Source organism: Phycomyces blakesleeanus (genome assembly GCF_001638985.1).
Source record: "Phycomyces blakesleeanus NRRL 1555(-) unplaced genomic scaffold PHYBLscaffold_17, whole genome shotgun sequence".
NCBI lineage: Eukaryota > Fungi > Mucoromycota > Mucoromycetes > Mucorales > Phycomycetaceae > Phycomyces > Phycomyces blakesleeanus.
Genome location: NW_017265150.1, coordinates 317947 through 332014, shown reverse-complemented (window position 1 = coordinate 332014; position 14068 = coordinate 317947). Strand labels below are relative to the sequence as shown.

At 35.7% G+C, this 14068-nt stretch overlaps 6 protein-coding genes across 6 annotated transcripts; 3 read left to right on the top strand and 3 right to left on the bottom strand.

The window, feature by feature from the left end:
- Nucleotides 1-189: 189 nt before the first annotated feature.
- Nucleotides 190-1329, top strand: PHYBLDRAFT_4670 (hypothetical protein; the record flags this gene model as incomplete). The annotated part of the gene is made up of 6 exons (XM_018440189.1): nt 190-337; nt 403-490; nt 548-620; nt 672-778; nt 846-945; nt 1015-1329. Coding segments are annotated over 6 exons (831 nt in total), but the record flags the coding sequence as incomplete, so codon positions are not given.
- Nucleotides 1330-1879: 550 nt separating this feature from the next.
- Nucleotides 1880-2496, bottom strand: PHYBLDRAFT_114856 (hypothetical protein; the record flags this gene model as incomplete). The annotated part of the gene is made up of 3 exons (XM_018428420.1): nt 1880-2048; nt 2111-2216; nt 2283-2496. 3 exons carry the CDS (start codon nt 2494-2496, stop codon nt 1880-1882), a joined length of 489 nt encoding a protein of 162 aa, XP_018288850.1.
- A 3780-nt stretch (nt 2497-6276) lies between these two features.
- Nucleotides 6277-7231, top strand: PHYBLDRAFT_64115 (hypothetical protein; the record flags this gene model as incomplete). Its single annotated transcript, XM_018441234.1, has 4 exons — nt 6277-6329; nt 6688-6724; nt 6877-6988; nt 7083-7231. 4 exons carry the CDS (start codon nt 6277-6279, stop codon nt 7229-7231), a joined length of 351 nt encoding a protein of 116 aa, XP_018288849.1.
- A 1142-nt stretch (nt 7232-8373) lies between these two features.
- PHYBLDRAFT_148031 (hypothetical protein) lies at nt 8374-9150 on the bottom strand (the record flags this gene model as incomplete). The annotated part of the gene is made up of 1 exon (XM_018431998.1): nt 8374-9150. One exon carries the CDS (start codon nt 9148-9150, stop codon nt 8374-8376), a length of 777 nt encoding a protein of 258 aa, XP_018288848.1.
- Nucleotides 9151-9276: 126 nt separating this feature from the next.
- Nucleotides 9277-9932, bottom strand: PHYBLDRAFT_64117 (C2H2-type zinc finger transcription factor; the record flags this gene model as incomplete). The annotated part of the gene is made up of 3 exons (XM_018441235.1): nt 9277-9619; nt 9693-9719; nt 9895-9932. 3 exons carry the CDS (start codon nt 9930-9932, stop codon nt 9277-9279), a joined length of 408 nt encoding a protein of 135 aa, XP_018288847.1.
- Nucleotides 9933-12205: 2273 nt separating this feature from the next.
- On the top strand, nt 12206-12861 carry PHYBLDRAFT_148029 (hypothetical protein; the record flags this gene model as incomplete). The annotated part of the gene is made up of 2 exons (XM_018431996.1): nt 12206-12301; nt 12406-12861. 2 exons carry the CDS (start codon nt 12206-12208, stop codon nt 12859-12861), a joined length of 552 nt encoding a protein of 183 aa, XP_018288846.1.
- Nucleotides 12862-14068: the final 1207 nt, after the last annotated feature.

Here is a 14068-nt window from a genome sequence, read left to right as displayed (position 1 = left end):
GGATTGAAATTATCGAAGGACTACTGTACTCAGTCACATATATTGTGACAAGTTTACGAAGCTTGCTTTCCATTTACAGACGCATAAAAAAAACATAATTAAAGTTATACCATGTCCACAGAAAACGACGCAGAAGCAGGCTCTTTAGCTCCTCTCAAGTTTAAACAAGCTGTTTTTCACTTTGCTACTCATCCCAGCGAACCAATTATTGTTTCCGGTTTGATCAATGGAAAGATCAAGTGCCACCGTTATGGTGAAAAATCTCATCAAGAGCTTTGGACTGAAAAAGCATTTAAGAAGTCATGTAGAGGAGTTGCCTTTAATCCTGATGGATCTCGTAAGTATATTAAAGAAAGAGGATTTCTTCGAAATGCATATTAATGTATAAAAAAAAATGGGCAGAACTTTATAGTGTTTCAAAGGACAAGATGATTCTTTTGATGGACACTAGCACAGGACAGACAATTAAATCTCGAGAGATGACCCATGAGTGAGTGAATTAGATTCAAAACGAATCTGTTCTAAATTTTGGGATATTTTAACATAGGAACCCATTGAATTCTCTTCTCAACTTGAATGAGAATATGTTCGCCACAGGCGACGATCAGGGTGTTATCAAAGTAAGAAATTAATCAGGTCCCAGGGCAGGAAAATTGATTGTGTTTATTTAGATCTGGGATAACAGAAAGGAGGATGCTGTCATGACATACTCGGAGCACGAAGACTTTATTGCTGATATGGCGTATAGTCCTTCCCATAAAACTCTAGTGGCAGTAGGGTAAAGAGAAAAAAAGTCCGCTAATCCAAATAACGGGTAATGAAGTTAATTAACATGTTATATTTAGAGGAGATGGTTATTTGTCTACCTGGGATATTCGCAAACCAAATGTTGCAGCCATGTCTGATCAGATGGGCGATGAATTGCTTTCTGTGAAACTTGTCAAGGTGGCTTAAGAGGAACAAATATATATATATATCAAAATAAGGCGACTAACCTCACCTTTGTGCGAATAGAATGGGCGCAAGGCCGTAGTAGGATCACAAGAAGGCATATTGAGTTTATGGTCTTGGGGAGACTGGGGAGACTACAAGGACCGTATTGTTGGGCATCCTCACTCTATTGATGCAATCTGTAAAATTGACGAAGATACAATCTGTACCGGAAGTAGTGATGGTATGATCCGAGTTGTTTCTATTCTCCCTAATGCTTTCCATGGTGTTATTGGTGATCATGGTCAAGATATGCCTATTGAGCATATTGAGTTGACACACGACAAGAAATACTTGATAAGCTGTGGCCATGATGAATCACTGCGATTCTGGGACGTTGGATACTTGTTTGACGAAGACCAAGACGAAGAAAAAGATGGTGATGATGATCAGTCAGACGCAGAAGGTGAAGTCACCAGTAATTTAGAGAATAACAAAAACGAAGACCAGGATGATGAAAGTCAAGACGAAGACAAAAAACAAAAACAAGATGCAGATGATGATGAAGACGAAGAAAAGGCATTGGCAGAATTTGAAGGCTTTGAGGATGATAGTGATGATAGCGATGATGATAAGCCCTCTAAGAAGCGCCAGAAAAAGCAACTAAAGAAAGAACAGAAGAAAAAAGAAGCTGAACATAAAAAGAAGTCGAGTAGACCAAATACCTTTTTCTCTGATCTTTAATAATGAATTCACTATAGATTATACTTATTCACTGCATATTTACAATATTATTCAATTTTCAATATTTGTTAGCATTATTTATTTATTAGCATTTTGAATGCGAGAGAGAAATGAGTATAGGATGTGTGTAAAAATGTAAGATTAATAAGAAGGATAGATAAGTACAATGATGGGATGCGAATAAAGTATATAGATAAATGTCTTGTTAAACAAAGATTTCAAATGCTCTGTCAATAACAAAGTCCATGGTGGCATTCTTATAACTCATGTCTAAAAAGTCTCTTGAGGAATCTCTATCGCGCATTAAAGTCGGGGCGAATACCATGGCAAGGTTCTTTGTAGTCATTAGATTCTCACTTGAACGTCCTTTGACACTGTGAAAAGTTAAATATTAATTACCACAGAAAAACATATACAAACAACATTAACAGCTTACCGGTGTAAATGTTGCATTAATAGCTTTAAGGTATCATAATTTGCTTTTGGTAGCTGGTTCATAAGAGAAATGAACTTGTCTGTTTTTGTTTGATCGGCTTGCATTGCTATTATTTACATGAAGAGAAGAAAAAAATCAATAAAACGACTCAAATATTTTGTGGCTACTTTACCAATTGATTCGATGAATTCTTGATATACGTCGTATGTTAAAAGTGGGTCAGGGAGTTCACGGAAATATTGCTTGAGGACACTTGTGATGGCTGCTACGTCGTTGATTTCATCCGGATCTTTCAAATCGATGGTATCCCCTTGCTCAAATGCTATCTGGATAGCGCGCATTTGCGCAGCTCCTCCAGATTTTCGATAGATTCCTTCATAATCCATTCCGCGTAGCTCAATAGCCTCGATACATTTTTCTACCAGCAATGGTACAGATCGATTCTCAAGTGCCACCTGGGCAGCTAAGCTATGACCAAACAAGCTGGGGGATTTTGCGATCTCAATATCTGATCCACTGGACAAATCAAGACTTAAGTTGGAGGCACTACATATCTGGGGGACATGACTAAGACATTTTGCGTGCGCCTGATAACCGCAACCTATGAATAACAATATAATGTTTACAATGATGAGTATCTATTTGAATTTGGGATTCTTCTTTTGGGCACAACTTACAGCCGCATCGATATTCGTGCAAACCCCACATTTTTTCATTGCAAGCATTGCATTTGACAGGTCTCAAAAAGGATGTCAATTGGAATGAATGTGGGCCCGATACATAGGAGAAAGAACTGTCTATCGATGGCTTCGGATTATGGCGAATACTACGAGAAGAGCTATCGATTGCCAGACTTTGTGTGCTGGCGCTAGAATTCGACATGCCGTACAAAATACTCTTACTACTCTGAGCATAGTCGTTGCCATAAATGCTGGTGTCTGATTTGATAGATTTTCCTCCTAGTTTTCCGAACAGAGTGCTTCCTTTCTTTTTTATCTTCAACAGCTTTGGTTCGTGTTTTCCGTTAAAGCTATTACGAGAAGCTACTTTTTGATTGTTAATTGAGCTAGAGTCTGAGGAATCTCGCTGCATGGATATAGGCGACAATAGCTCAGTCGATGGAGTAGGTGAAGGAGAGTGGCCTGCCTGTTGCTCTCGATCAATGGCACGCCTGGAGAGATCATTATTCATTTTTGTCAGCTCAGCATTTTTTGTATTTAATAAGACCATTTCATGAATAATTTCGTCACGCATTTTGCTGAGGTCTTGCGTGTCAACTTTAAGTTCATCTCTTTCAAGAACAAGGGATTTGATTTCAATGCAGAGAGCGCTTTTTTGCTCTATTGGCCCAGTTGTATAATTTTCAGCACTAACCAAATAAGTCAATTACTTTTTTTTTTTTTTAGATTTTCAGGTACATTTTATATTTACCTTGCAATTCCAGCTTGTCTTTTTGTGCTCAATTGATCGATGTCTTTTGACAAATTATCTCTGAGCTCTCTGAGCTCTTTACAGGTATGTTCCAGCTCAATACGCGTTTGGGCTAGACGATCAATTTCTTGTTTTGTTGCCACACTGAAAGTATTTTCTTTGGCAGCACTTGCTTGTTGAGTAGTCCATTGGTCACGTAAATTGATTTTAGGGTCTGTTTTCTCAGGTTTGTTCATATCCTACAAACGAGAAAAAATAAAAGTAACAAATATTTAAATACACCAGTAATTACAATAAAAGAAATATACATTTCTCTCTTATTCAACAAGTACCTTTCGGTTTACTCCGGATAGCCGTTCAAGCGTCTCCTTTGGAGAGAATCCACGGTTATTAGTAGTAGCCCGTAGCCCGCTAGAAGCTTTTATGGATGCTATTGTTGTGCTTGGCTTTTTATTTTTTTGTAGGCTGCTCAAATACTTGTCTTGAGATTTGAAGTCAGATGTAGATTTTGGTTGAATTGAAAGATGAACACCGAGATTCTTGGCAAGGTCGGCAAGGTCTTCATGCTCATTATCAAAAAAGGTGAGATTAAGCGAAGGTATTTCTGGCAAACCAAAGTCAGCCTTGGCGTTTTGAGGAGCGGAATTATTTTTTATTGGAATGTCGTTTGGACGTTGCATGCTGTTGAGCGTAAATGAAGTAGGTTGATTTGATTGATGATTTCGGCTCGTGACTATGTCTGAATGAGAAGGCTTTGGACGTGCAAGGGCAGTTGGTCCCAAGGCATTGGGCCGCATTCTAGATAAACTATCGACAGAGCTACTTTGTGAGCGGGTTGGGGTTGGAAGTTGAACCTCTAAACGATCGTTTGGAGAGCGGACTTGAGGGGATATTTGTGTGTCATTCAGAGTTCGTTCTTTTTGCTCCATCATGTAATCCGCAACAGACTGAGCATTCAATAAACGACTTGTGTGACGATGAGCATGAGATTCTTTTGATTTGGCTTCCAGTGTCTGTGGAATACGTTAAATTTTTAATATTCATTATTATTTTTTAATTTTAGGTTCAAGGAACTTGCCTGTTGATTAATCTGTGGACGCAACGCGTTAGTAGAGATTGAGAGATTTGTATGTGCAGGGCGATCACCCTTTTCTTGTTTTTTCTGCTGTTTTTCAATCTTGCGTTTCTCATGACATGGTATGCAATAAATACCCTGGAGATATATATATATATATATATAATATTATAGTATAATATACAATTAGTTTAAATAATGTGTTGCAAGCCTAGGAGCTTGAATAACCCTTAATACCTTGTTGGTTTGGGTATAGACAAGATCATCAATATTCTTCTTGCATGAAATGCATTGGAAGCAATGGGTATGATACGCAGTTTGACCTGTTAAAGTTTGAATTAATTGCATTTAATTCCTCATAATTGTAAGATAAACTCGCACTACTTGGTCTCACCAGTCATGATAGCCTCGTCACTAATCGCTTTGCTACATACAGCGCAGACATATGAGCAGTCTTCACAGACAGGATTGCCATCGTCGAGTAGCAAAAGCTTGGCATTGCAGTCAACAGAAACACCACATTTCTTGCAAACAAAACTGATGATGATGTTTAGATCCAGGAACATTATAGATCGTTCAACTCACCACTCCAGATGGAATAGTGATTCTCCCACTGCGATAATTGAGCCTTCTTCTATACTTTTGTGGCAGCCGATACAATTGGCTTCTTCTGAAGTATCTGAAAGTGAAGGAGACATCATTGTACTGGTGTTACTGGAGATAAAAAAATGAATGAATAGGTCGTTGTAGTCGTAATTTTTTGCTCTTGAGAGGCTTTTTGTGTTGTTGTTGGCTTTGGAGAGGAAGAGTAAAAGGAAGAAGGATATAGGAAGAAAAGGAGATATATTAAGTTAAACAAGAGATAGGCCAACAGATTGCTTTGCGCAACAAAGATAGTTTTCCTGGTGTAGCACAGCATCTGAAAAATACTATATTTGTGTTATTTTAATCACCTTAATTCTCAACTATATCCTTTTTTTGGATGCGAACCTGAGCCAAAGATCACAGAATAGCTCGCGGACAATAAACACGGAAAACCATTTGGTCTAGTCAATAGTTTAAAAATAAAAGCTATACCTAAACGTGGTAGCTGAACAGGTTGTCTTTGACTTTCATTTGCAAGCCTCTCAGCCCAGTCTTTTGTCAAGAGGTAACTGAGGGACTCTACACGATTATCTCTCTCCTTTTAAAGCCAATTCGACCGCCCTAAGCCGAAAACTATCCTTTTACTATTTAGATTAAAAAAAAAGGCTGAAATTATACTTTTCTTTTTGTTTGAATAATGTTTATTATTTTATATATTCCATGGCCGCCAAGAACTGCACAATCAATCTTAATAGTGATCATTGCATAAAATTAAAAAGCTTGATAGTCTCGAGAACCGTGTGAAAAGGTAATATACAAAGAATACGAAAAGAAAAAAGCTATCTCGTCATACTTTAACATGGAACTCACACCTTCACAATAGGTTTATCAAGTGTGAATATAAAAAAGGTACAAAGTCAATACTTGTTACACGCCGATGTTCACCATTGTACTCTTCTCTTCAATTCTCCGCTAAATTAAACTAAGCTTGAAAATTATTAAAAGTTTGATTTTCCAGAAGAAATGAATATCAATATCTTGTATCGATATTCTTGAATTACTAATAGCATCAAAAATGCTTGAAACAGACCTCCAGAACCATTCAGAAAAGAGAAAAAATAGTAGATTGTAATAGGAGATTTTATGGTGAGATGACTATATTGAATGGTACTAACAAGAACATTCTGTTTGTACACTAAAATGTAAAATTGGGTTTAATTAACCTTTGGTAGCTACTATAGATAATCTTTAGTACTAGCAGATAATATTTTAAATGCAAAATAAACGAGTCTCTCTTTTGGATAGAGCTCCCACCACAAGATCTTTAAATCACAAGGTAAACATCTTATATAGGTTAAGTTTTGATCCTACATACATATATATACATACACACACTATATTTATATGATTATTAAATGATTGGCTAACTATATGAATTATGCTTTGAATTATATTAGATTGTTTTAATGTTATTGCATTTATATAGGTTTAATAGGCTGTGCTACTGTAGATTCAAGGGCCAAGTAAAATGGTGAACAGAAATTGAACAGAAATATAAAAATATATACTTTTTCTATGGGATTCCCCATCGTGCAGGCTTTCTATACACTCATTTAATATCTGTGTAATTTTTTTCTTATAAATTAAGGTTCCTTTTAATTACAATTATTTATAGTACATTGATTTTTCATTTCACACAAAGAAAAAGGCGTCGGTTATTCGGGCTATTTGCTGTCTTTTTGGCGTTCTATGCGTAGTTTATGGAATTAAAAATTATGAGGGAAAATGTCCACATAACAACAATAATAATAATAATTAAGCACCCCACCTGAATTCCGAGTATTGTTGGAAGCTTAATAACAAATGAGGCTATTTTAAAAGGTGTCAGCAACAGTGTTGATGCTACGGACGATCGTGTTGACGGCTTTCCATTGCTTGTACCTGATGTAGCATTTGCATGGGTTCTTTTTCCAAGATCCTTTTATAAATCGGATACTTGCTTTACTGTCAGAACAAAATTGGTATCCTAACTCTAAGCACGCTCTAAAAGTACAATAGGTATATCAAAGTAGCTGGAGAAGTATTGTTAGGTACGTCATAATAGTAGATATAATGAAATACTCAAAGGAATAAGCTTAAAATTAAATTGTTTCAAAAGCAATGTTGAATAAAGTCCTTGATAAAGTTTTTTGGGTGGAATATTTTTTAGGTAATCTACAGCATCAAGACCATATATATTGCCATTATGCTTATATAAGCATTTCATTAAAGTAAACTAGAACATTCAAGTACAGGTGGAGTAGGTGTTGTTGTTGTTTAGTTTGTGCTTTGTAAAAATAGTAATAATACATATTTGACTGACAAAAAACTGGTAAATTATAAGAATATGCTATATACTTTTTCCATAAATTATTTGGTCGGGAAATTTGCGGTTTTTTTTTTCGGAGGCTGAACGCATAATTTATGGAAAAAGTATATGGAATACCAGACGTTCTGCTGGAAGATGCATGTGATATTTATCACACGAATTTGACATACTTCAAAGAGAGAAAGTAGTTGACTTGTTGAAGAATAAGCTTGATGACTCAACAAGGACCAAAGAAAATTTTGATTGACTAAACTTTAACATCAAAGTAAGCCAGGCCAAGGGATTCCTTTCTGCAACTTGGACTTTGATTACTTTATGACAGTCTTTACTTACGACTATGAAAACTATTATATGTCGAATATAAGATATAACAGACAGGCTATATGTAGACCTAAGTAGATTGTAGCTGAAATTTCACATTTTCTGCCTTTGTTTTTTTATCAAAATGCTTCATTTCCATTGTGGTTTAATAGCACAAAATCCTTAGTAGTTTTATCCAACACAAAGAACCTTCAACATCACATAATGCAACAATATAACACTATACTTCTTAACTATCATATTAACTTGAGATAATTTGGCACTGAAGAATTATGCCGAAGCTAAAAAAAAATTGAACGTTCAAGAACCAAACCAAACTTTGCCTGCCTTTCTTGTCATAGCCATTACGATGATGATGAAGATTGTAAAAATATTTCATTTTCAATTCATTATAGATATCTCCTCACACACGGCCTGTGTACAATGCTTGGATGAATAGGAGATCATGGATACATACTTTGGCTGCAATTTTCAGTTTATTTCTTAAAGACCAAGTACAGCTTGGACTCGTAAACTTTCTGGTACAGGAATATAATCGGACCTTTCTTTTTCTAATTTTTCTCTAACGTTTTTCTGGATAACCAATAACTTTGTTAATGTCGCGAGCAATTCCGCAATCTTCAGATATTTGTGCCGCTTTTCATATGCTACTGGAATTTCAGCAGATCTAATTTCCTGGTATATGTAGCGACCAGTGGCACCGTCAAGTTTGGTTTTCGTGAGAGTTATATCTTTCTTCACACAATGAAGACCAAAAGTTTTGACTAGGCATATCGTAGAGAAAGCTGAATTGCGGTAGTTGTTAATGTCCACTTTTAGCATCATTATTGAACTGTGGATTTGCTTCAATGTATCATCCTCAGTGTGATTGGGTTTTTCTTTATACTCCCCACTTGATGATTCCATCACTAGTCTTTCGTTTTCTGACTCATCTAGACCAAGACCGTCCACGTATCGTACTGCCCCAGGATTTGTATCCGCATGAGATTGTAGGTAGATCTCACACCATCTAAAATTCAGAAGGCCAGTCTGATCCGCAAATGCATCGAATATTGGAATCACATAACTGATCCAGAACGCCCGTTCAGAGTTTGTGCTGTCTCTTTTCTTTCGTTTGCATTTTCCAGCAAAATGTGTAAGTATTAGCTTTAGAGCTTCCAAAAATTCCATTTCCTGATCTTCTAAATCTTCAGGGCATTCATGTCGCCATAGAAATTGTATGATTTCGTCAATTGGCTTATTCAGTGCATCTTTAAGCATCGTATATGTAGTATGATTATTTTTTAAGTTAATAAAAGTATTGCCTGCTTCTTGTTCTTCCTTCAGAAGTTGGATTTGAGACTCTGAAAGGTGTTGATTAAAGCGTGCAATGATCCGGACCATATCTTAAAGTTCGTTGATGGATTTTTCTGTAAGTTTTGGTCCGCCTGTCGAGTACATTCCAGCTTTGTAGTTTATGAATGTTAAAATTGCAGTCTTTTCTTTAAGTGCAAGAGATACTTTCTTGGCTGCAAGAGGTGTCAATTCAGGTTCATCTTCCCGTTGCCTTTTGCCTTCCTTATTTCTTTCACCCATATGCGAGCTGTGGACATGAGATTTCAAATCTTCGTAATCATCGAAATGGTCATAACATGAAGGACACGCAAAGCTTGACTTAGTTTTCGAATGCTCGCTTTTTGAGCTGTAGCAGAATTGATCAGTCTTAAATCGTCTCGATCCAACAGGACGACTGGGAAGTATGGTGTCATGTTGTTGCAGAATGTGATGAAGGAGCTTCTTTGTATCAGATAAAGCTCTTTTACATTATAAGCAATGATGTTTTAAGGTTACTAAGGTTTTCATATTATTAAATTATAATTAAAATAAAGAGTGTTGTGGTTATTGAAGTTCTTGAGGAAAGAGGTTAAAGAATATTTGAAATGAGGAGACGAAAATTCGTGAGAACTTGTGTAGGGTTTGTTTATTAAAGAAATTGGTTGTATCAAAATTTGACAAGGTTCCTACAACACCACAGAAATTATAAGCCAAATATGGTAGTGCATGGTACCCAAGCAATATGATTGGCGTAGAGATTTTTTCTTTATGTGATTTCATAAGTTGAATATTCTTTCTTCCAAATAAAGGAGGAGAAAAGGTTTGGTCCTACACTGTAGGAAATGGCAAAAATTAAAATCCCGGCCTGGTCAAAAGGCACTGTCTTTAGCCAGGTCGACCAGGTTGTTTAAGCCAATGAAAATAGAGAAATATGCTGTTTGTGCTACCTATTTAACCAAATAAAATGTTCAGATTTATAGGTTCAAACCTTATGTCAGCCAATAACATTAGAGAATATTCTTTTTGTGTAGCACTGTTTTTCTTCTACTTTTGGGGAGCAATACCCTTATTAGGAAGTTACAAATACTCAAATTCATTGAAAAAAGGACGATTAAGAGCATCTCCAGCAGTATCTAAACCCAAATACTAAATATCCAAATTAGGATTTACCGCGCTAGTACAAATAAAGCAATTTAGTATGAAGAATATCAAGGTCACTCCAGCAGTTTCTTAACACAGATTCTAAAGAGCTGATGATTTTGGTGAGGTTTTTCCTAAAGTCTGAGATTTAAAATTGAAAATTCAAAGTCACAATATAAAAAATGGAAATTTAGTAAATGATAGAATCTAAACAAATTCTGAGAAAACCTACAGAAGTTTAGATTTTGATTCAAAAAGTTTAGATCTAAATTCCGGATTTGGGTATTTAGATTTTTGTTTAGAAACTGCTGGAGACGTTTTTTTTGGAAAATCTAAACACCAGTTTCCTAATTTGGATATTTAGTATTTGGGTTTAGATACTGCTGGAGATGCTCTGTGTTTACTTTTTTCAGAAGTAAGCACTAAGCCGCAATTCAACAAATGAATATCAGCATAAAATCATCGTACATTCTGTTAAGTCGTTTTTTACTACTAGAGAATTGCGCTATGATTTTGCTTATGAGTGGTTGTACGTCAAAACATGCCTTATAAAGGTTTTTATTTTTTAATAAAAAATGGCAGAGGGATATTCAATAATCATTAGTTTTACCGGACCAATAATATAGTTTATGAGTCTTTGACTTCTTAATATAGCTTTAATAGTCTTCTGTGATAAACTTTTATTTCAACATCAGTGTCAGTGTGCCTAATTAGAATTTAAACAAACTAAATATGGTAAAGCACGTAGGCGATTAAAAAATCTGCCAGGCGTCGCCAGGTTTTCTCAAAAAACTGGTCAATATTTTCCTACAGTGATATAACTACTGCAGATGCTCTAAGTGATTGAGCTGTCAGACAACAGAATAAGGTTGTGGTAAAAAAATATGTATTTCTGAGGAAATCCTGCTGCTTTATCTTGTCAGAGTGTACACTATACACTACAATGAAGCACGACAAAGCCACCTTGGACAAAAGTGTATAGCTCTCTTTATCTGCTATAAGAGGTAAGTAATCGATGACCAATATTTTTTTTTCATGAGTGTAAGAAAAATACACTGTACAATGAGATTATTTTCTCTCTCTAGTTTAGAGTGACCAGTTGCCGGCACAGATTGAACTATTTGTTGTTCCGACCCGGTCAACTCTTTTAAAAGAAATATATATCTATAATCCTGCAACTCGGCAGTTGACCCCGATTAACCACACTTTGTCCAAAGAGCAAAATTTCTCGACTCCATTGATACATGTGAGGGAAATTAGAGCTTAACAAGCAGCTTCGATAATAAAGCTGCTTAATATATCTTCGTCTTCTTTCATTTATGAATTGAATAATGAGACGCTAATTTCTTCTTTTTGACTTGAATTAACATGGGTCGTAATGGTAACAATTTAATTTCAATCCAATGGAGACTTTATATAAATGTCAAGAGAATTCTAAAAGTAAAAAAAGCTTCATTCTTATGACCTATCCAGAACGTCCCCTTTTAAGGTTGATATTGTATCTCACCAAACATTTTTCTCCTTGTTCGACCACTCTTTTTATTAAGAAAAGAGAAGAAAACTAACTACAAAGTTGTTGCTGTAAACCTGACTTTATCTACCCGAAAGAATGAGCAGCCAGATAATAACAAATGTGTATTTGAGCAAGCAGTTATCTTTCAAGGTGTATTTGTGTGTGTGTATATTTTTTTCTTAGAAAAAGTTTGATTTAACCAACAAACTATAAGTTCATGCACGCAAATAAAGAATGTTTGGACAGAGAACCACTGAGAGGGAATGACTTGTTACGAAAGCCAGTTTGGTTAGTTTTTTGTATAAGGCAGGAGTTTTCGGTGAATCCTCAGGAGAAATTCCAGTCCTGATGGTACAGATTCATGAACTCAAAACGGGGGCAATTTTGCAGTACATCAAGGCAGGTGTAGATCTTCATGCATATCAAGCTCGAGAAATCCTTCAAGTGAGCTGTGTCTGCAGAAAAGCACTGCAGGCCTGGCCTAAGTCAAGAAATTACGGAGAAAGGCAGAGGCATTGCCAAAGTTACCAGGACCATTCTCTGCATAGCGCCCAAGATCGAATATACAAAGTATGGAAACATACTACCTTACATCTCTTCTCCAAAAGTCAATACATATTATCAATGGCTTCTCTGAAAAGAAGGGTCAACTCTGGATACCAAGAGCAAATGCCTGTCCAACCGAGAGTCTCCAAAAGAAGGTTTTTTCAAGAGCAGATAGACTTTCACAAAAAGTCAGAGAAGGTATAGTCTGTGAGCAGTCGATATCCAACCAAGCTTTTCTCCAGATGTTGAAGAATATGCGCAAAATTATCTTGCAAGATGGTGTTATGTTTCGGGTCGAGAATAGGGTCAACCAATTCTTCAACCATAGCTTTTTCAGTGATCCCGAGCTTTTTTCTTTGAAAATGCCATACACGCTGCCTGTTAGATTGCGCAGGAACCTGAAGACATTATTTTACAAAGGGCCATTCCAGTTCTATCAAGACAGCGTCAAAGTTTAAACGCAAAAATTGACGGTAACCAAGCAATACTTCAGGGGAGTATGTTTCAGAAACAGGACAGCCAACCGAACCAATGACATAAGTGGCATCTATGGGAAGAAATTCGAGAGGACATGCAGCGGTTGCATGAAGAATATTATTATTATTATTTTGGCTCCGGAAATGTACCACAGCAACGATGCTTAGTTGAATAGACCGTGAATATTGTCGAAAGACAAAAAACTAATGACAGCTAGTCCCTCAGCAAAATCTCCATTGAAATAAAAAATACAGTAAAGCCATATATGCTTCATTTATTTCGCTTTTTTTTATAATATTTTGGCTAATGTTTGATACATAGTTTGATCTTCTAGATTACATCTAGTGCGCTATGTAAATAATTAAAATCTTGAAAAATTATTGAATTCCACCATATTTTTTCTTTAAAAAAAAGATACTGTTAGTTTGATTTGATCAATTAATGCTACTGTTTTTTTTTGCTTTACTAGCCTTACACCCATATTTTATATGTAGACTTCTGAAGAAAAATACAAAGGTACAAAGTTAATTTATGCCAAAGCATGATTATCTTCAAACGTGTTTCCTGATCTCTTATTTTTCATTGTAACGTTCGGATTTCAAAAAAAGGGTGATAGCAATATTAACTAGAAATTGAAACCAAAGCCTTGCTCGGAAAGTCTTTAAAGAATCCAAAATATCATTGACTTTGAGAAAATATATAGTGTCTGTTTTAGTGTTTCTGTTTCTGTTGCTGCAGATGTTATTGCTACTATCAACATTAATATTAAGATATACTCATTCTTGATCTCGTTTATTTGTGACATAAATTTTGAGCAGGGATAACAATACTTTAAGGAATAGTGTGTGTACCCACAATGTTACCATGAGGCTAATTTTTGTTGCTGTGGCAAACATTGATTGTGCTACAGAATGTTTTTATCTTTATATCTACATCTACAGGCTCTTTTTTTGAGTGGCTGACTTATTTATTTCTCTGATGTTGTAAGTAGCAAGGTTGCTCAATACATTAGGAGAGCTTAGGCTATTAAAATATCTAAGTATTCTTGTGATCTACCTTATATATTCTGTGACTACTAATATTGTAATATACTATAGCATCTAAGACCAACAATATTCTTTGATTCATTGAATCCATTGCTTTATTCGAAGAAGTATAGATACAGTTTCTAGGAAATCTCAAAAGGTT